Source organism: Ascidia mentula, chromosome 5 (assembly GCF_947561715.1).
Source record: "Ascidia mentula chromosome 5, kaAscMent1.1, whole genome shotgun sequence".
NCBI classification, from domain to species: Eukaryota; Metazoa; Chordata; class Ascidiacea; order Phlebobranchia; family Ascidiidae; genus Ascidia; species Ascidia mentula.
Genome location: NC_138570.1, coordinates 3,763,853 through 3,786,269, shown reverse-complemented (window position 1 = coordinate 3,786,269; position 22,417 = coordinate 3,763,853). Strand labels below are relative to the sequence as shown.

General features: G+C 37.7%; 3 protein-coding genes across 4 annotated transcripts; 1 reads left to right on the top strand and 2 right to left on the bottom strand.

Moving 5' to 3' along the window:
• Positions 1–959: 959 nt before the first annotated feature.
• Positions 960–12,861, bottom strand: LOC145902011 (coiled-coil domain-containing protein 62-like). Of its 2 annotated transcripts, XM_082989846.1 has the most exons (12): positions 12,558–12,861; positions 12,332–12,367; positions 11,982–12,171; positions 11,663–11,829; positions 11,500–11,601; positions 10,958–11,129; positions 10,765–10,866; positions 10,599–10,687; positions 10,420–10,520; positions 9,623–9,782; positions 2,407–2,412; positions 960–1,256 (listed from the first exon to the last, which is right to left on the bottom strand). In XM_082989846.1, exons 1-12 carry the CDS (start codon positions 12,594–12,596, stop codon positions 1,122–1,124), a joined length of 1,299 nt encoding a protein of 432 aa, XP_082845972.1. In that variant the 5' UTR covers positions 12,597–12,861; the 3' UTR covers positions 960–1,121. The 2 variants fall into 2 exon arrangements, with proteins under 2 accessions (XP_082845972.1, XP_082845971.1); XM_082989845.1 differs by lacking the exon at positions 2,407–2,412.
• On the top strand, positions 2,420–9,385 carry LOC145901555 (transient receptor potential cation channel subfamily A member 1 homolog). Its single transcript, XM_082989282.1, has 23 exons — positions 2,420–2,424; positions 2,483–2,697; positions 2,868–3,004; positions 3,076–3,183; positions 3,382–3,510; positions 4,052–4,244; positions 4,448–4,606; positions 4,933–5,134; positions 5,335–5,518; positions 5,609–5,803; positions 5,873–6,018; positions 6,107–6,218; positions 6,283–6,420; positions 6,475–6,669; positions 6,806–7,000; positions 7,067–7,240; positions 7,342–7,509; positions 7,571–7,705; positions 7,771–7,971; positions 8,190–8,343; positions 8,588–8,736; positions 8,978–9,157; positions 9,221–9,385. The coding sequence occupies exons 1-23, from the start codon at positions 2,420–2,422 to the stop codon at positions 9,383–9,385; spliced, it is 3,639 nt and encodes a 1,212-aa protein (XP_082845408.1).
• A 205-nt stretch (positions 12,862–13,066) lies between the features above and the next one.
• LOC145902108 (heterogeneous nuclear ribonucleoprotein K-like) lies at positions 13,067–21,931 on the bottom strand. The gene is made up of 15 exons (XM_082989971.1): positions 21,839–21,931; positions 19,400–19,509; positions 19,202–19,258; positions 18,724–18,767; positions 17,994–18,069; positions 17,775–17,879; positions 17,539–17,667; positions 16,990–17,149; positions 16,553–16,582; positions 16,088–16,148; positions 14,560–14,680; positions 14,408–14,458; positions 14,089–14,160; positions 13,797–13,912; positions 13,067–13,359 (listed from the first exon to the last, which is right to left on the bottom strand). The coding sequence occupies exons 1-15, from the start codon at positions 21,861–21,863 to the stop codon at positions 13,329–13,331; spliced, it is 1,188 nt and encodes a 395-aa protein (XP_082846097.1). The 5' UTR covers positions 21,864–21,931; the 3' UTR covers positions 13,067–13,328.
• Between the last annotated feature and the right edge of the window lie 486 nt (positions 21,932–22,417).

The following is a 22,417-nucleotide window of genomic DNA, read 5'->3' as shown; positions in this document are numbered from 1 at the left end:
TTTACAACACTGACATACGGTGATCATAGAGTTAGTAAGTTAAAACAAATTTTATCAAACCTCAAATTACGAACCTGTGCTGCTAATTCGTTGACAGAAACGTACTGAGAAACGACAAATGATATCGCTTCGCGTCTGAGTGGTCCTGTGGGATTTCAGCAGACTTCGTTGAGGCCTCAACCCGATTTCGTTACGTCATACGTCCGCCATTTTGATTTTCGCCCAGTAATGTGATTAGGATGGAGCGGTGAGCTTTTTGGCTCCCGTTGAAAGGTTTCATCAAGAATGAAGTCAAGTTGGCGATTCTCGGAAAATGCGCCATATCTAAATGCGTCACATCGAACAGTCGGTTTGTTATTCGCTTCCACGTAAACGCTGAATATCCACTTGGATTTTTCTGTTTATAAGTTTACAAAACTATATTCTGTTTACACAACTATTTCTATGGACAGTATTAAAGCTACGACAAAAAAAATCTAGAAATAGGGCACAATTGTGGCCACTTTATAACTTTCGATAAACCAAATAAAAAAAACTGCCCACTGTTAGTCCTACTCCAGTGGATATTTTTGAGTAATAAACGACTCAGACAGACTTTTTGGGTTTTAGAGGGCGCCATGATTTCTAAGCTGCGTTTGGAATTTAGGCGGGAACTCTGCACTGCCACCTTGGCGACAGGTAAGTTGTGAGCAGACAACTTGGTGGAACTACTCCGTTTTCACATTTTCGAATCTCAAATGAAATCAATCTTTAATCACCGATATTTTGTGATCGCAAGTACTTAACTGACGAAACTGTACTGGTACTTCATAACTTACAAACACCGCCCATGAACAAGGACATTACAGCTCAAGACAAAAATATTAAAAAATTATTGTGTTTAATGAAGAAACTAAAGTTTGTTGTATTGAATCATGGTCTCATTTCAACCCAACTTTTTAAGTTTACACTGAGCTTCTGTCTGTATTATGTTTAGGTTTCAAACATTTAGGTAAACGATACAAAAAACATCACAATTGTAATAAAACAGTTTTAAGCAAAACACAGTGGAGTACATAACACTTTGTAGGAAAATTATCTGGAGAAAAGGGATATGCTCTTTTCCATTAGTTGGTTGTTTTCTAGTAGGTGTGGCGATTGTGTCTGGAAGAGTATGGCTTGGTTGGAAGAGCAGCTTGGGTTTCCAAACACTGCACCATGTCCCTGGACTCATTCAATAACCTTTGCAGTTTTGATGTTGGTGAATATGATCCATCCTTGATAAGAAAGTGGTTGTTTAGTTGAACATATTTTAAATTGTCCTTGCATTTTTTAGACAACCCTGGCTTTGCTAAAAAATCAAATCACTTAAAGGCAGCTTGTGTGTGAGAAAAACTAAACTCATGTTATTGTGGTACATTCAAATTTCCAAATTGAATGCTCATAACTTTGTACTTTGTGTTTCAAGGGGACAGAAAAAAGTTTGCAAAATCTCTTGATAGCAAATTGGGATCTGAGTCACCCACAACAATGCACCTGTCGATTTGTGTGCTCAGCAAACACAGTGCACGCGACTGTGTTGTTTCAAGGCAATCAATGGGTAACTAAATCTGACAATTAGCTGGGTATCCATGTGATCTTTTGGTGGTGCTATTTGCCTATCTACTCCACTACTGTTATTCTGTGGGCAATTAATCACATGAGAACTCACTGAACAAACATGTTGAAATTATGGTGCAAGTGCCAAGTCGCATTTTTAATGGTAATTCTCAATCATTAAAATTGTGAGTTGGCAAATGTCTCTTTTACAGATTTTTGCAAAGAATGGTAATTGCTGCTAAAAACGTATAATAATCAAGTCGAATTACTTTGTGTAACATCAAAAGGTAAAACAATGGGTCGGGGATGTAAGTTCTTATTAATGTTTAACAGGGTGTATTTAATCATAAAAGCGGGCTCAAATGCCTTGCCCCCGGATAGTTGTGGTTGAAAGCACTAATGAAATTTAAGCAGCTGTGTATTGGCAGGTCAACACTGAGGTTTACACTCCCAATGGCATCCATTACATTCAGATTCAAAACTGGACTTTATATTTAATACAGGAGGTGTGGAACCAGAAACTATGGATTACCGACTGTCTATATCATCCATACCAGAGTACCATGAGATGGAAAGTAGAATCAATCAAACATTAGATGAAGCTATAGTGAGCCAGTCTTTTCATGAGGTAAGATGATAAAAAACAATCTAGATGATAAAAAACAATCTAGAGAGTGAAATGGTATTTGACTGACTGGTAATCTGACAAGACCTTTCCCAGTTATCTAGTTTTACTGTAGAAACCCAGTGGTTGGAATCAGTGAAACAAAAAAACTTTGTAGTATTTCATTTTGTGCAAAAACGCATGGGCACCTCTCCAAAGCAAACATTGACCTTGTGAATGTTGTTTATGGATACATGTTCCATAAAATATTGCTGATTTTAAATGCATTTAGGCTGCCAGAGAAGGAAATGTTTGCATGATGGAGGAAATTTTGAAAGCAGTTCACAAATCGGTGGAGGAAATTGAAAGCAAAACTTTTCAACGAAGGATTCTTCATTTGCGTCTCAACGCGAAAGATCAAAAGCAAATGACTGCACTGCACTATGCTGCACAAAATAACCACATTGAGATATGTCAGCTGTTAATGACCTTCTCCAAACCTCTAAGAAGAACAGGTTCCAACAATATTTTACATTAAAATAAAATGATTTATTTTTAAACGGCTATAATGTACTTCCTGGAATTCAAATGCTTTAAAACATAAAGTATTTATTTTTCGTGATAATTTTTTTAATGAATACACATTTTTATAATTTGGAGCAAATAAAACAACAAAATAATTCAGGTGCGATGGAAAAGATTGCCTTAGACATGGAATTAATATCCTATTCAGAACTAGACATCCATGCTCAAAATCATGAGGGTGCAACACCACTACATTTGGCTGCCAGATATACAACCATCAAAAAGAAAGATATTCCGGTTAAAAATCTTTCTAATCTGTTTCCAAATATTTTTATTTTGCTTAGTTTTGAATATTTGAATATGTTTAGGATGTAGAAGATAGAAAAGGTTTGGAACGCCTCATTTCACAATGCTATGAAAGCAAGACAGCTGTTAGCCAGATCTTGGAATGGTGTCATGCAATTAATGTGCACGAGGTATTTTGTGTTCCATGACAAATATTTGCCTTTTTTCGTGAATTGCTGAATCAAAAAATTCGGAAAGTAAAATTTCAATTTTTTAATTAAAGAATATTTTCAAAATTAACTTCTTGTCAAGAGTAATGCCCTTCAAAAAGTGTGCAAAAATTTCAGTAACAAATTCGATAAAAAGTTTTACTGGATACAAATTTGTAGATAACAACCCATTTGGGAATGACTCCACTGCATTGGGCAGCACGGAAAAATAACATTGATGCGGCAGTTAAACTTTTAACTTTCCAACCACAGAAAGCAGAGCTTAAGTGGAAACCATTCACTTGTCCGGTAGATAATTTTAACTTAATACTGTTGTCATAGGCGTCGATTTAGGGGTGACATGTCACCCCTCACAAACAAGCAGGGGTGACAACGTGTGTATTGTCACCCCTGGATTTCGTTTAAATTAAACATTATTGTCAGAAAAACCACATACTTTATACTAAGCGTTAAGCTAGTTTCAAACGACCTGTATTATCACTGTCACAATGTCTCTGGATTGTTACCCGACGCAGCAATTGTAGTAGCAATGTTCTGTAATAGATTTGTTTGTTACCTCATAATTACTAAACTTGCAATAGATGGAATGAAACAAAAATGTACAGCTTTAACAAGGGGGCCCGTAATTAAAGTGTTTAAAACTTAGCGCTACAACAAAATGGTTCGGTGTGAAAACAAAGTGACATGAAACGGAATTTGAGTCATCTGCCGTGTTTCTAAAACCTGGAAAAGTCACCCTTAATATATTGCAAAACATAGAAAAATTGACGCCTATGACTGTGGGTAATCACAATCACTACACAACAAGAAATATGCTGGCAACTTACAGGCTTACAAACAATGTGTTACAAAAAACAACCAAGCTCTTCTGCATGCCAAAGACAAACAAGGATTTACAGCCCTGCATGTTTGTGCCATTCACAATTCAACTGCAACAGCCATCCTCCTGATTGAGTCAGGGGCAGATGTTACAGCTCAAGACACGTTTGCGTGGACCCCACTCCATTTAGCAGCTTCTGAAGGTTTTGCATTTCTAATTTAGCTTTATTCGAAAGTAATGTTTTTTCACACAAACTTTTGTATGTTGGCATTAACCAACTACAAGTTCCAAAATTGTCAGTTAACAAGTTTCAATAATGCCAACGTTTGAAGCCTTGTCAATTCGCTATTTTTCAGAAAAGTGTGCAAACATTTGTTGTCACCACATGTCATGCTTATAATTTAGGGCACATGGAAGTTGGCAAGGTGCTTATTGAACATGCAGCTACTGACAAGACAAAGTTGAAAGCAATGCTGGCAATGGAGACAAGTCAAAAGTACACTCCACTACATGTTGCAACAGAAAAAAATCACACCAAAGCTGTTAAAATGCTTCTTGCCTTGGGTATATTTTGCTAGCTCTAATCCTATAATCCAACCCACAAGTTAAAACTACAAATTACACCCATCTATCTTGGATAAAAAGTGGCTGATTCAGCTGGGCCGTCTGAGCTGCGAAGCCTGTAAACCCAATGATCGTTACAATAGCTGTGATCGTCTAGTAAGTAAGGTCCTGCATGGTGAGGCAATCCTGCCAATCGTGTGATGGCATAAAACATTGCTATTTAATTCGGGATAAAGTTGAATTTGTAACCATGCGCATTACAGACCTTTCGTTCCACACAAAAGTACCCCAAAGCATAGCAGAAAATAACATGAATTCTTTTATAGGGGGTGAATCAGTTGCAAGTAAGGTAACATTAAAAGGTTCCACTGCTCTTCACTTTGCTGCTTCTATTGGGAACATGGATGTTATAAAAAGCTTGCTGCAAATGGTTAACAATGTTAACAGTATAAACAACATGGGAAGATCTGCATTACACTGTGCAGCATACTGTAATAAACTTGAGGTGGTCAAACTTCTTGTTGCCGAGTAAGTTAATGTGGAGAAACTATTGTCAATCTTTGCAAATAGTTAAATAATGTCATTAAATTTTAAGAAAATATGCCAGTGCCTTAAACTTTAAAACCTGTTATAATACTGAATTTTTGGTGTGCTGGCATACATCAATGGAAAAAAATTACTAAAAGAGAAGAAAATTACAAAAAACAACATTTACACATTTCATAAAGGGGTGCTGATGTAAATCTTAAGGATCGTCGAGGGATGACAGCACTGCTATTAGCATGTAAGAATGGGAACAAGGAAACTGTGGAGAACCTTCTTGAAATTGGTGGAGATTTGATCGTGAAAGATCAAGATGGAATGACTTGCTTGCATTGGGCTTCAATTCAAAACAAAGTTCAAATAGTTAAGGTGACTAAATTGGCCGTGTGTTAGAAAATTAATTGCTGTTAAATAAAACAAGTTTTATTGTAATGGCTCTGAAACAATCTCAATTTGCAGATACTTATGGAGGATAAAATGTCTGGTCAACTGGTCAACAAACGAAATTGTCACCGATTCACGGCATTGCACCTTGCCTCTGCAAGAGGTCACCACAAGGTGGTTCAATTATTATGTGCCAAAAGTGACTTGATGCTAAAAGACCACCAAGAAAACTCTGCAATACATCTAGCAGCAGAAAAGGGTCATGTGAAGGTAAATATTTAAAATGTTTTTTTTTTTCAAGTCAGAATTCCTTTTAAGTTTGCATTTTCTTGTATCTAGGCCCTTAAGTTGTTACTGCAAAAAAACCTTGCCCAGTTGCATGCCAAATCTCGCCATGGTAACACACCACTGCTAATTGCTGCCAAACACGGACGAGAGAATGCAGTCAAATTTTTGCTTGAAAGCAAAGCAAATGTGGATGAAAAGTAAGGTTAACAAAAGCTTGAATCTATTCACAACTTGGTCAAGTTTTATCCACAAATCTGTTTTGAACAAATTAATTCTTCCACACAGAAACAGCAAGAGATTTTCTGCTCTAACATTTTGTGCAATGAGCGATCACACAAAATGTGCCACCGTACTATTGGAAGCGGGAGCATCCTTGGACTATGCAGAACAGTGCAGTGTTAGTTGTCTGGCTTTAGACCCCACTGCACCCATTGTTGTCAAATAACTTGTTGTGAAATTAGGCCAAACCACTACATGCAGCATGCAGTAATGGAAGTGTGAATATGGTGAACCTTCTGCTTAAACACAATGCATCTGTATCAGCACTGGATTATGACGGAAACAATCCTCTTGATCTAGCAATCAAACATGGCCACAAGGTAAAGTCAAGACCTTGCCACCATTTACCTGAATACAAACGTTTAACGTCGTAGTGTTGCGTCCGGGCAATTATTGAGAGCCCAAAATGGAAAGGAGCTGTGAGGTCAGCAAGGATTTGTGCAGAAAATGGTTACGTTTCCACTCCACTCCGTGACATGATAAAAACAATGCCCGATATGGCCAGCCTACTTTTCTCAAAATGTACACGTGTTAGTCCCAACTTGACTCCCAGTGAACCGGAATACAATGTAAGCACAGAGTTTTGGTGTAAAAAGTTAATTTGTTATGTTACATTAACATGTTTTTTAAAAAAAAAAACACAGTAGGAAACACAAAATCAATAGACTTTAAATTCCAAAGCAGGTATTATTTTGTTTTATCCAGATTCAATTTGATTTTGAGTTCCTCGATGACGCATATTCTGTATTGGCCTGGAAAGCTTTACAAGAAGGTGGTGAAAATGCAGCAGATGATGGACAAGCCCCTTGCTATGAAGTGGGAGGAATACTCAACACCATGTCGAAACCATATACAGAAAGACATGGAGTATTGAGAACGAATCATCCTCTTGCCATTATGGTAACTGACTCCCCAGAACAAAGCTATTTGTAGATTGCTGACGATTATGCTTGCATTTCTGGTTAGGTGGAACATGGCAGTTCAGAACTACTGAGCCACCCATTGGTGAACATTCTGTTGACGTTTAAGTGGAGAAAATATGGCAGAGTAGTTTACTACGCACTTCTACTGCTGTACCTGTGCTTTATGCTGCCTTTGACAGGCTACTTGTTGGCAATTCCACCTCCCTATGCAGTACAGGTATGAAAAAATGGCAAGCTAGCCAAACACTCAGTTTTGCATTTTAAAGGGAACTGTATCTGTAGTCATTGCATGTTAAAGAAACCACATTTTACTGTTAGATTGAAGGTCAAGGAAAGAATGCATGTTTTATATTGAAAGACGGTGCAAATCCACTGTGGAACAAGTATGCCTGCGAATGCTGTCAACATGGAAATCTTAAAAACGGAATAATGACCTTCTTAGCAGTTATGATTGGATTTTTCGCAAGTGTCAACCTTATCAAAGAGGCACAATGTTAACATGAAGATGTGTTCTTCAAATGCCTAATGGTATGTTTTGCTACTTAAGGGTTTTCAGATATGGAGAACTGGATGGGAATACTTAAAGTCAGTTGACAATTATTTCGAAGTTACTTCTTACCTTCTTTCCCTGATAGTCATTATTGATTGGACAGAAATGACTTCAGTCACAGGAATTAAAGAGGTTAGACAACAGTTCCTGACAAATGAGTGTTGGAATATTGTATTTGGTTTAAATGTTTTGCCCAGGTATGGCAATGGAATTTGGCATCAGTATGTCTTCTTTCGTCGTGGTTGACGTTGGCTCTGTTTGTGAGAAAACTTCCAACTTTGGGAATCTACGTCATCATGTTTCTTAACATTGTTCAGACATTTGGAAAGTTTTTTGTTACATTTATGTTGTACATCACTGCATTTGCACTGTTCTTTTACATGATGCTGCAAAATCAGGTGCCTGGAATTTTTGTGCTGGTGGTCATTGACCATTTCATTTTTTCTAAGTTATACTGTGATTCTATTATTTCAATACTCCCTAACATGTTGATCCCCTGAAAACTACAAGGCTATTCACATTACAAAGAGAAAACCCAAAATAGTTTGTTGAACTCACTGCATTATGCTGAAGTCTGTGGTAACAGTTAAGTTAACTCTGACATGTTACTTTGTAGGAAGTTTTTCAAACAGTTTGGCAATCAGTGGTCAAGACTTTTGTAATGATGATTGGAGAGCTGGATTATTCTTCCATGTTTTTTGGTGAAGAGCCAGACTGTACTAACCATACAGAAACCTGTGTAAGTAAATATGTTTTGTCCCAAAACTTCTGTTATGTGTTGAACTTCCACTGAATGTTTTTTTTTATCTTTTTTTCTACACCCAATGTTAGGCTTGTACACATAACTTCATTTTCAAGTTTATTGTTAACTGCATAGCACCAATGTTTGATAAAAAGTATTTGTTTTGTAAAAATTAATCAATGGGTAATGGTTATAAAAATCATGTGTAGTGTCAAGCATTTTTGTATCCATGCATATGGTGATTTCTTTGTAATAGACTACATTTCGGCCAGTGGTATCTTACCCCGAAGTTACAACAGTTGTTTACCTGACGTTTCTTGTACTCATGCCCATCATTACAATGAATCTTTTGGTTGGGCTTGCTGTTGACGACATTAAAAGTATTCAAGAACAAGCCACAAAACAGAAGATGGCAATGCAAGTAAGATGGAAACATAATATGAGATGACCGTAAGATTATTCTGCCTATTTTCTGTCACATAAATTCTCAGCACAAAGAATTGGACAAAACCTGAATTAATTCTAAACACATTTTTTTGAAACCTATTAATATTTTCAGATAAATTCCACTGAAACACTTAAATGTAGATGTTTCTAACCAAAACTTGATAAAATATAAAACTTCAGCAAGGACAAAGCAGAAAAAGTATTCTATAATTTAGATTAATTTGGCGCTGGACGTGGAGTTCCTGATACCAGAAATGATGCGAAAGCATCTCACTGTGGAAAAATATGTCATGTATCCAAACAAGCATGTCAACAGAAATTGGTTGATCCGTTTCTTTCTGGATGATCCAGATTTCATACCCGAAGCAATTACAAAAGCTCTATCAGCTGAGAAGGTAACATTTGTGATAGCTTAGTATGTTCTATTTGTGATACATGCTACACTTCTGCTGTGACAGGAAATGAAAGAGCTCTTGGTAGACCAATACAGAGAAGCAGCACGCCACAATGAGGATGTAACAAACAAACTGGAAAGTTTAATCAAGCAAAACAAACAATTAAGTGAAACAATGGCTGAGCTGAGCAAGAGGTTGAATTCTGCCAATATACCGGTCAATGTGTAAACCTGTGGTTACTCCTCAGTGTTGTGTGCGAGTTTTGTTTCATTTGAAGTGTAATATTTGTGCAATAGTTTTGTTTCAAGTAAATAAGAGGTGCTCGCTTTTGTTTTATGTACATGCAGAATTGCAACCAAACTTACGTGCAAGAAAAAGTGCAAAATCGGTTTAAAATATTGGAGAATATTTTTCAAAAGCTAAACGAACAATAGAAATCGTTTTAATCACTGAAAAGCAACATACCCTGAGTTGGGATGGAGAAGTGCATTTAGGGGTTCGGCATCTGGGAGACGACCTGAGGAAAGCAAAAGAATCTTCCTCCGTTGACCTTCTTGCCTCATCCAGAAGGTCATTCGTTGTCTGACTGCTGTTGTCGAACCCATCAAACTCCAAACCACATTGACTAAAATTACACAAAAAATGTACAATACAATGGAGAAGTCTCAAGACATACCAAAACCCATACAATTTCCAAACCTACTTACGGGCTGTTTTTAATTGCTGACATATTAATTTCTCTGTGCTGAATCTTGTCTTCACCACTATAACAACCTTTACTGGTTTTGTCTGCAGTATCAGGGTTTAGCTGCTGATGATCAGTTAGTGGTGTTTCAGAAAGCCAGTGCTCACACTTATTCCGTCTGGACAAACTATTATTCAAACTATTCTCTTGCAAATAAACTGCAAAAAGATAACTGTCCTGTTTATATTCCTCAGCTAATGCCCTCCTCAGATGACTGGGACACAGGTCTTTAGGCAAAGTTAGGCTTTTCTCGTTATCCAAGGGAAACAACTTATCAAATACATCTTTCAATGAATTGACATTATTCCTTATTTCCTCCAGACACAGCATAAACTCATTACTTTCAACAATATCATATTCTGAAATACTTGGTGGAATTTCTGTTGACTGTTCATTACTGAACCTTAAAATAATAAAAAGAACTCTGCGTCCCCACACTTAACAACAACAAATTAATTTTTTCAATGATCGTTGTACAAAGAACATAACTGACAACAAAAACCAACACAAGTGATACCTGATAGTATTAAGCCTCTCTTCTTGCTTGGACAACATTTCTTGTGAGTTGGAGAGGTTTAGTTGCAGACAAGCAAGTTCCTGTTGCTGTCGTTCATATAACTACATCGTAAAACAATAATGTAAGGTAAAAGCTGTAAAACAATCTTTTGTATAAAATTTACAACAGAAACAACTCACCTCTCTCAGTGCCGCAAGTTCAACATCTGTGCGATCCTGCTTAGATTTCTGCAGAGAGAGCAAGTCCTCTTTCCTACGGATTTGCTCCTCTGCATGAAACGTATGATTGAAAATGTTGAAAAAACTATTGCATGCAGTGGTATGTCAAGGTGTTTGGGTTGTTTACCTCCCAGATACAAATCTTTTTTCATGCTCTGTGATTCGTCTCTAAGAATTGCCACTTCTTGACGGAGTGATATCAAATCACTAGTTTTTGTAGCCATCTCCGCTACCACAATAAACGCAAAAAATAGGACAAGTTTCAAAAAACCTCAACAATTTTTTGGTTTGGAATACATACATGCACAAAAATTTTATACCTATAGTTTTGTCCAATTCTCCTTGACAGTGCCTGTACTTTGCCCTCTGTTCTTCAAGGTTAGCATGAGCTGCTGCTCCGTTACGCTTGCATTCGCTTAGTTCTGTATCGACTCGTCGAAGTTTTGAGTTCAGCTCGCTTATTTGACTTTCAGCTCCAACCAAATCCCCTTCCTATGAATATAAGTTGACTAAGCAAGTCATCTCGTAAACAACGTATATATTATTTTTAAGAATGGAAGCATGTTTGGTTGAAATGTTACTTTCATTGCAAAAATGATACATATCCAATATCCTTTGGAAAAAATATTATTAACATACAATGAAAATCAATCATTGAATCTTTAACTTGGACTGAATCAAAATATTAAAAGACGTCATAAATTTACAAATTAGTAATAAAAAAATAACAATCACAGTTATATTTTCACTGTAGCAACATAATTCTCATTTAATGTCAGTACTCATGCACTAAAACTACTAGTATTTGATTAGTACAACTTTAAAATATATCTACTATTTGGATTTGGTCTGGCACACACACCTTCAATTGAAGTTGAGTGATAAATTGTTGCTCCTTTGTCTCTAGCGAATTGATTCGACAATTGAGATCTGACATGGACGTGTTTAAAACATCATTCTGTGTCTGCAACAAAACACACCCATGACAAAAAAGCAAGAAAAATTGCAAATAAACAAAGGCTCACCTGAAGACCTTGACTCAAGGCCTTGGCTTCACTTGCTTCACATTCAGCTTTCTTGAGTTTGTTTTGCAGTGAGTCCAGGGCTTCATCTTTGCTTCTATTTTTAGTGTCAGAAACTTTGAGGCGTTGGATGAGAAGACGCAGTTGCTCATTGCGTTTTCTTATCTCCACTATAAGAAACACAATGTTTTTAAGGTGTAGCTTAGAAATAAAGTGGAAAATACTGTAACTCAAGTCAATCATTATAAGGCATTATAGCTGTTAAAGTATTGGGCACTAGAGCTTTGGGCAGTACAAAATAGATAAAACTAAATAGTCTTACTTTCCATCTTTTCACTTCTCTGTTCCACAGTAACCAATTTTCGTCTGTCTCTTTCCCATGAAGAAAGCTGTTGTTGATGAGCTGCCACCATGTCATTTAGTTCGCGATCGCGGTCTTGCAATTCCCCAATCAGCAGTTGTAATTCTTTCCTTTGCTTTGCTATTGTGTCACTTTCAAGATCATGCATAGACTGAAAACCATTTGATTCATCATGAAACATTTTTGTTAGGATAAGAAAAAACAAAAAAATATCAGTTTTTTTTAACATGTGCATGGACCGAGACAGTCACTTTAAATAATTTTAAAAATATCTGCAGTATAAATGCTAACACATTGCTACTACACCATACCAAAGGCTCATCTTCATTTGTCTTTGTGTAGCTTTCCTGCAAAAGTGTATGACATAATATCTGATTTAAAATCAGCCTAAAAAAGGGTTTTATCTTTAAAGCAACTCTTAAATATTAAAAACTTCCATTAAGCATTTTTTCCTGGTTCACTGAAAAACGCATTCGAACAGTTTTCCGAGGTTTAAAATAAAACAATTTTTAAAATGTCTGTCACAAATTTGTTTACCTGTGCCATCTTTCGTGCGTTCTTAAATCGAGAATGCATCTAAATTTTTCCCAGGGTGCAGTTCTATATGTTCAATTCCAGCGAGTATTGTCAGTATGTACTTCGCATCAGGCTACATAAATTTATTTTGGATATTTGTTAGTCACGTTGTTTAACACGCTGTACCCGCATACAGATTGCTCTCGCCGAAGCGTCCGCCCCACCATGACAACAAACATTCCATCAATAGAAGACAATGGCGTCATTTGATTACGCGATTGGTCAACAGATTAGCGAAACCTTATCGTTTACGATTTTCCATCAACACATTGTGCTTATATTAGGTTTCACGTTTCGCGCCAGACGGCCGAATAGAAATCGAAATTTTCCCCGGAATATTTACAAGATCATAATGCCCCCTTTTCTCATTTCAAAAGCTGTTAATATCGTGAACGTTAATTAAATACCATTATTTGTTCTGTTCCTCTCGAATGTAACTGAATACGGACACACACATTTTTGCGTTACAATTTTTCGAGCATAATTTTCATTGCTCTCCAAGCAGGTAAGTCGCTACAATATACATTTACTTGAAGAAAGAAACACACGCATATATCGTATTCAATACGGTAACGATAAAAATGCTCTTTCACACACTTCAAATATTCACCACAACAATACATATCGACAAAAAAATCCGTTTAAAGCGCCCCAATCGCTTTTTCGTCCAAGTCAAGTTTAAAGGCTGGTCATGATCAGCAAGCAAACTTGTCCATGATGGCTGGCGGTCGATCAGAACCTCTCTCCGGAGTAAAGCTTCACACTGAATGCAAACAAATTTACCACTTTACATATATTTCTTGCATAACAACTGATTCAAAAAGTACAAAGAAATCTTTTAATATAAGTTACAGCAAGTAATCATTTGATTGCAGAGTTTATCCAGTAGGGACCGTTTACCAATTCTGAAATCAGGTTGGTAGGCGTAGAAAGCTTTTGTCGCCGGGAGGGAGACTGTAATTTGTTGCTTTCACGAAGTACAACAACAAAATCACTAGTCTTCCACTAGGTGGCAAAACCAATAACCACTGACAACCAGATGGGCAAATCGCCCAAGGACTCGCTTCACTTGTAAGTAGAATTGATCGGGATTCGTGACCAGGATGGTCGGGGTTCGATTCCCGGTGTGCGAAAAAATACTCAGATACGATTTTTTGAATGAAACTTTGTTTGTTTGTGTTCTCAAACACCCTTACGCACCTCTTTTGTAGCAAATATTGCGCGTTTTGCGTCTGTTCTTGATTCCCAGTGATTGTGATTATGCGATCGTCACTTCCAGGTACCGGCTCGTCAATTTTGATCATCGCTCCGCTGTCCTGCAAAGCAATCACTATTTGCATAAAACCCCCTGTGTTAATAGTGGTGAATTAATTGCCGATAACGAAAAAAAATGGCAGCCTTGTGCAATTACCACATAAAGTTACACAAACAATATACAAATATTTTCAAAAAACATGGGTTAAGATCAAGTTGCCACCGTTTTCTCGCCCACCTGACGAATTTGTCGTATTCTTTGACCTCCTTTACCGATTATTGAACCTGCCAGACTGGATGGAATGGTCACCTGAAAGACAACGTTGGTTACAATAAGTTCCAACAAAAAACGACCGCCATTGCCACGTGATTCGGATTTAAATTTCCCGCCATAAACGCTGTGGGGTTACACGCATATACTTTTTGGCATAACGTCGGCAGTTGGATTCGTATATACATTAAAAACTTCCATAGGCGTTGAATTTGAAAGAAAATGAAGACTTTGCACACAGAAATCCTACATGGCGTCAAAGGATCTTAAATTTACGTGGACTTGCCTGGGTCGCCATTTCGTCACTTTGTTCTGCGAGAGTTTCTCCATATGTTGCCTGAAATAGTCCAAAAATTACAAAAACAATTAGTTTCAACACAACCAACAGACAAAAGGCAAATGGGAAATCATGTCCATCAATCATACACAGTTTTTTACCTGTTGGTTGTAATCATTTATGCTCTCGTCGTATTCTTCGCTGTAGGGTTCTTCTTCGTAAACGACACTGTAGTTGCCTCTTCCGGCCGGCATTCCATATCCTCCACTGGCGCCGCTTCGACTGCCAAAGAAACAGCAACTTATAGAACCACAGTTTAATCAGAAATTACGATTTAAAATTTATGGCAATTTTCAAAGTTATTTTTGGGCGGTAGTTGAACAATCTTAATGCCTCTTACTTTTAGTGAACATTTCAAACCGTCCAAAGGTGGTAAGAACGATTTTCTTACATTCTCTCTTCATGCCACAATCTTGATTAAAATCACTAAATAACGCCTATCATGTCTATCTGTCCAATTCTTTCTTGTGCACTTTCGGAAATACGGCTAAAACATATATAGCTCATTTTAAGGCCTGTCCCTTGACTGCACTGTCGACACTCAGTGGACAATAAGTTAACCACGTCCAATGGCCGGATCGGTGAAAATGGGAGTAAACGGAAAAGTCCTTTGTTGGTCTCGCTTTTCTTCATCAATATTTCAGGGTGGAGGAAAAAAATTCGCCCCAGAATTTGGGTCCCAAACTGCGACGATGAAGGTTTATGAATATTCGAACGAGGCCGGTGTAAATAATTTAGAGCGCGATAACAACAGAGCACCTGAGACCCGGGCGACGACAGCTGCATTATTGGGACTCGCGAACGATACTGGGAGCAATTACAATCTCCTGTCCTTTGTCGTTAGCTTTATGCCGGCTTTTACTCGCTATTGTTCGCTTTAAAGCTACATACAACACTTATTAAAAGCATAAGGCGTTGTCTTATGGGGCTTTCAGATCAAATTAGAGGTCATTTTGCATCGATCGGGTAATTGTGTTTGACGTCCGTTTAAATCTTACCGCACTGCATGTTAGCGCTTGGTTCGGGCATTTTTCTTGGGTCTTTTTGTCGGTTTGTCTACTAATAGTCCCCATGAATGGGATGTCGCTTTTTGAATAATTTATTCGCACGAAAACTCTCTTTTAAATTGCCGCGCCAAAGGTCTGGCAACAGAGGTTGGGATATTTTTGGAATAAAACAAAAACTAAGCGAACAAGTTGGAAAATCGCTGGTGATAGAATGGGCCTGAACATTACAGTGTTAACGGTGTGGACGTGTTTGTATCCACCCTAAAATTACACATCAATATTTAACATCCAGCAGTTGTTGCGACCTTTAGGTTATTCTGCAGTTTTTGGTTTGACACAAATTTTTGTGAGATTTTAAAGTTGTAAATTTTTTTAGTTGTCTGAAAAACGAACTATTTCCTGTGTCTTCCCCGTCCACGATAAAAGTACGACTATGAGATGCTATAGTCTATTCTTCTGCTGTGCTTCACTGTATATGGATGGATCGTGCAATAAACTGGCACAAACGCGACTGAAAATCGTCCAAAAAGTTAAACTCATCCGTTTGTCATATTGCCATTGAAACATCCAATTTTCCTAATCCTCTAACTTTCATTAATATTGCAATGAGCGACTGTCTTACTTTTGTCTGTCGTATCCTCCACCACCTCCCTGCATTCCGCTTCGGGGACCTTGCATTCGACCTAAACATTGAAAACGTTACCAACACAAAAATGTTTGGTCGTGTTTTGTTTGGATAAAATTATGGGAGAAGCAAAGGGGTTGTATTGCTGGTTTGAACAACTTGCCCTTTCCGACATAACCCTGAAGAAGTCTCGCCGGATGGCAGACGAAACGTTGGTTTCCAATAAACACTTTAGAAACTAAGTGCCAGAAGAGCAATTCCGATTAATTGCCCTTTCCATCTTTAAATGTGTACAAAAGTGCAAAAGTGGTAATATTGGTATTTGTGCCCTCGCGTTTATCTGGATATATCAAGAATGGCCAATGTTGTCATGTGAAATACGTATATACTCCCGTTGTCATACTTGGAATAAAAAATTTGTTGAAAAAATTTGCAAGCAAAAATACCACTAAAGGAACTTACCTGAGTAATCATCTCCACCGTATCTTCCACCTACAACACAAAATCACGAGCTTACCACAAAAAAGTCAATTTGACGCGCACACAAATTAACGACCAAATGCATTTTGAACTGGTAGAGGCATTCCTGTGTAAGGTTATTGTTGTCACCGATTTAACAGCGACACGCAATTGACAACGTGGTAACAAGATTTTAAATAATCTCTACTAGATGCATACAGATTGCCACCGTTTTGATGTCTCGGCCAAAAGGCCAAACCAAGACTTCAACTTTGTGGTGACTACGCAATCATCATCATCATCTCTTGGTGTCCATAAGCTCATCAAGCAGTACAGATGAGTCCTTATAGGTCGAAAAATTGGCCAATTGTATGCAGCCCACAGAAATAATATTATCGGCTACATACTCATTTATTAAGTCACCCCGAGTATACACACACCTCTTCCTCCACGCCCCCGGGATCCACCCCGGCCCATTCGACCCGATCTTGAACCTACGTCACCACCGAAGTCCTTATCAAAACTGTTGTAACCTCCGTACTCGTAAGAGTCGTCCCAGAAGTTTGGATCATACGGGTATGAGACGCCTTTAGGTGGTGCCTGAAAATACAGCAGGAAAGCTTGGATAAATAAGGATACCTTGAAACTTATTGACTGTATCTGGCAAAACATTGTTTCCTGCGTAAGGGAATAATCAATAATTCAAGGCTCTTCCGGCTAATAATTATTATTTTGGTCGACGTTTCGGTCGTTATGCAACAGACCTCCATCAGGACAAGTAAGTCAACGCAATTAAACACGACGATTAATAGTAACGCGTGAAAAAGGCCCAAATACATGTACACGAAAAAACAGAAACAAGGCCACTGTTGTGCAGCTTCAGTGTGACTTGCAATGATCTTGTCAGCTAAATAGCCAAGCAAGACTTGTTTACTGTACTGCAAAATACAATACATATGATAGACTCAGTACTGGTTACAATGACTCACACTCTGCAACATTTCTATAATGGTGTGGGCGCACTTCACAACCACGTCCACAGTTCCACGTATCTGACATATTCTGTCCGTGGATTCCGGGCAGCATTCCTGATTCACTTTGATGTTTGCTCCTGTAGTCTGTAAAGTCCACATTCTGTGTGTTTATTGTGGGTCATTACATTCGTTTATTTATCGAAGTTTAGGTGCAAAATAGGCGGGTTTTAATCAGGTTTGTCAAAGCTAACCTCTCTGAGTTCTTTGATTCTGCTTCCCTTCAATCCAATGATGGTTCCCGCCTGTGACTTGTGAACCAACAAGCGAACTGACCCGACAGACTCGTGTCGCATTCGCTGCAAAACAATCACAATTAAGTTGGATTTACGCCTACACACGACAGGTGTACTATTTCAGTATGCAAGTATGGACAACACAGTTTATGTATGCTAACATTTTCACTGGCTTACCTCGTTCAAAATTTCCACAATGCGTCCAACCAACTTGGCGGCATCTTCAACCCTCTTCGTAGTAGCTGTGATTATTCTAAAAACCACCAAACCAGTCAATGATAATATGAACTAGGCATCAAACTACAACCAGTGCGGAGTGTTTTTCACGTAGGGAGCTGGGTAAAGAAATGTATTTGTGGCGCTACCTAGTGGTGGGTCGTAAATGGCCACGTTACTTTAATAATGCATATGTCGTTTCATTGCTTTTGCGAACGAAGCAAAATTGAACAGGAGATTGATTTTTTATACATGGAAACAAATTGTGAAATTAATCAACTTTATGAACGATAAATAAGAGTTTATAATGGTAATGTAGTATAAATAACAGCGATATTTAGGGCAAATTTGGGCGTAGCTGTACGAAAGATTTTTATCAAAAATACGAGTATTAAAACTACATCTTTTTACCTGGTGTTGGGTTCACCTGATAATGCGACACAATATAGGTTATTTGTTTATACTGCAACAATACGCCACTGTTGCGACGTGTTCGGGTTTTACCATGAATCAAAATTCAAATTATACAGCATGACGTAACAGTCTGTCCTTGTTATGCAGCTCTTTTCTAGTTCCATGGCAGTTATTGAGCTCGTGTAAGAATTTTTTGTAAAGAATTAGTCTGTCTCAAAAAATGCCAAGACACTGGGAAAGAGCAAGTAAAATAATATACGCTGTAGCTTGCTTATACCGTTCAACGCCTTGACTATCGGGAATCTGGATATTGGCGTTGTACTGAAATAGTTACAGGGTCAGTCAACAAAAGGAACGCGGGACGTAAATTTCAGAGCACAAAAATTGGACAAACACATGAGGCAAATGGAACCGGTTTATTCGAAGTCATCCGGATGGAATCGGGGTGGACACGGATCAGGGAATGCAGAGTGGACAGGGAACGTGGCGGAGTGGACGCGTGTGGTGGACACACATGGCACGCGGATGGACGCAGGGATGCACGCGGGGACGCAGAAAGGGGCAAGATTAGGAAAAACAGAAAAAATGCGGGTTAGCCTTGTTACATATGTTGTATATCGAGGGTTAAATTTAACGTATTTTGATATTCTGCGGAACGCGTTCACGGCTGTACAGATACTTATATCCTTATAGTTTTAGATAAACCAAGTATAAACATATTGCGGAAACAAGTTGAAAAAGAATGTGCGTTTTACCTCGTGTCGCATGTCTCGAATGTTGGATCCACCTTTGCCGATAATTGCACCAGCAGTCTACACAAATATTTCAACGAATTATCACAAATACCATTTCACACTTTGTGGTCATATCTTATTGTTACTGACAAAACATTGTTATAGGATGACTTTAAAACTTGTAAAATTTTATACCGCTTTTGCACACCACACACTTACGTTCACTGGAATCAACAATCTTATCTCCACTCTTTCGTCGTTATGACTACCGCCACGTGACCTTTTGGCCGTGCCAGAATCGGCAGGATCGTCATTAGCCCGTTTTCCGCCTAATTTAAAATAAAAACGTTAATTCGTGGGGCTTAAAATAATAACATTACATCGTCCGCATGAGGTTGATTTGGCGTATCGAAAAAACACTGCATGTTAGACTCTACAGGAAATGTATAAACCAAACAACCTTTAGCATTAAAAAAAAACTTTGGATTTGTTACAGTCAACTCACAGTGTACACACTTTAAAAACAACTGACTTCACCAAATGTAAGTGCATGCAACCAACCGGGATATCTAAAAGTACAGACTTTTTAAAAAATGTACAGCACCTGGTTGACTTTTAATGCTCTCAATTCAAGGCAGAACACATTTGAAACAACGTTCTGGGCCTTATAAAATCTGATATATTTTCCTGTGCCATGATGCCTGCAACTCGATTTGCCATGAACTTAATTAGAACATATCGACTTGTCTGGCTACTGCTAAAAAGCTAAATGATAGAAATGCGGTTGGCGATCGTCAGTTAAAACTTGTCGGTGCGATGGACAGGCGCCCATCGATGAAACAAAGTAGGAGTTCCGCATTAAAATTGCATGCAACGCTTATATGTCAGCTGGAGGCGGTGCGCGGGCAGCAGGTGTCTGGTGACGTCACAAGTATCCCCTTCACGAGTGAAAATACAATCTGGCGTTGATCGCTCAATCCGTCAAATTTTGATAGATTTTGTAAATTAAACAAAAACGCCTGCATAAATTCGATGAGAAAAAACATTTCTCCCTTGAAACACATTGTAGAGCAACGATTGGACAACTCAATATGAAACTTTACGAACCAGCGAGGATCAAGCTGACTGCAAAGAAATTCGGTAATCTAAACTGAATTAGTAAAATCGCATTTGTTAATCAAGTCGATTACATTCAATTTAAATCAGGTTAACGAGGCTATTTCGCCGCACCAACTACGGCGCCTAAGTGTACCTGGTCAGCTTTGTCCCCCATGGTGCTTTGTTCAACATATGGGCGAATTCGGCTGAAATTTACGGCAAAAATCGATATACCCAATCAATTGTTTGGGCCCACACGCACACTGTGTCACATACACGCGGTATTGTTTACTTTGTGACGTCACAAGCGAACAACAGGCGACGGCTGGCGGGCGAGGGGCGATTTTCTGCTTCCCATACAAAAGGCAATAACTGCGAAAAAATCTGCCGCCGGTCTGTGTCAGCTTGGGGTGGCAGGTGAACGTGTATATGACTTTCAACATGGTAATATCTCAATGACAGCTTTTGTAATTTGCTCTGATGCAAAATGTGTGTCATGCATCTGCCATAGTAAGTATCTGACATGTTTCAAAAAAAATTCCAATAAAAGGATTACTTAGCAAGGGATACTAAATCCATGAGTTACAATTAGACACACAACAAGCCACAAAAAAACATTGAACATATATCTATCTACAGTTTGTAACGTATACACTTAATATATTGACACATAAACAACAAAATACAAAGAAATAAAATAGCATGGGCACCGATAAACCATAAAGTTGATTGTGTCAGGTGCCCATGATATACACATATATCGAATTTTAACAGTTTATATTTTTTTTCTGTTTTATTCTATTTTGATTACAGAGAATTCTGCACAAGTAAATTTTCAGCTCTTTTTACTGCGGTTATCTATCACTATCTGTTTGTATGATCCCAATTGATGATACCCTTCATTGCCGAGGGAAAGAAAAATTTAACAATATCCTCTCTACAAACGACCATAAACTGTATTATTATTACAAAATTAATTCTCTTGATTAGGCTCTCCTTTGTAAAAGGCTGACTTTTGTATTACAAAAAGTACACTAGCTTTCATGAGTTCCCTCACTTCATCAGGTGTAATTTTATTATTGTATACCCAAACTCCCTTTGTCATTAACTGAGCTGTCTACATGATCGTTGTCTCAAACTTACATGGAAGTACAAACTTCCTTGGTTGTTATATCTGTTCACAAATTTCTCTTGACTCTTCATATTATGAAAAGGGACATAAAAACAACATACTTTGAAATTAAATCTACAGGTTGTGAAAACCAAGATTTTCGATTTTCTGTGGGTAGATATTGTATAAAAAACATTTGCAGCTAAACTGTATCAAAACTAATATTCATAAAAACATTCCCAATATATCATACAAGCTCACTCAAACTATTTATCACAAGAAATCTTATACTTGGCAAAAAAAAACAGAATAACTAAATGCCCTATAAATAAAAACTTTGTTTTTCTTGAGGGGTTTTATTGCAATATCTTTCACATTCTTTGTTGTGAAAGTGCACATAATGATAATGGACCATATATATGTTAATAACACTTTGAAAAAAGGCTTACCATTCCCATTTCCAGCTTCACTCATCTTGTTTGTGTTCCAACTTTTTTACATTAATGATGAACAAGCTTAACACTGTGGAAGTTTTTCTAATTGCAGGCACAAATAAAAGAGCAAGGATTTTACAAGCTTATGGTATTTTTGTTATGTTCTTCAAGTAGGCTGCATGGTTAAAAAATCCACACAATATGACTAACTTATTCTGACTGTTATGAAAATGATCGGGTCGACAAGCATCCATTCTAAACATTATTAACTCTTACGGTTTTATTTTAGCTTTCGAATATCGTCATACAAGAATGTAGTTTAGCTTGCTGGAAGCAAAAATACGATTTCTATGGAGTAGGTTCAAAACTGGGACTTAACCTAATTTGCATGTTGATTTCACAGAAGTTGAATAACTCACTAATGACATAACTGTTTACACAAATATATCACAAATGTTTGGAATATTTTGATAACATTTGTTCTTTGCTTGTTTCGTTCAATTTGGCTACACCACTAGTATTGAAGCTATAACTTAGGCCGTTGAAAGTTAGATTAACCTGGGCTATGGCCAGAAGTATCTCTAAGCAGCATCC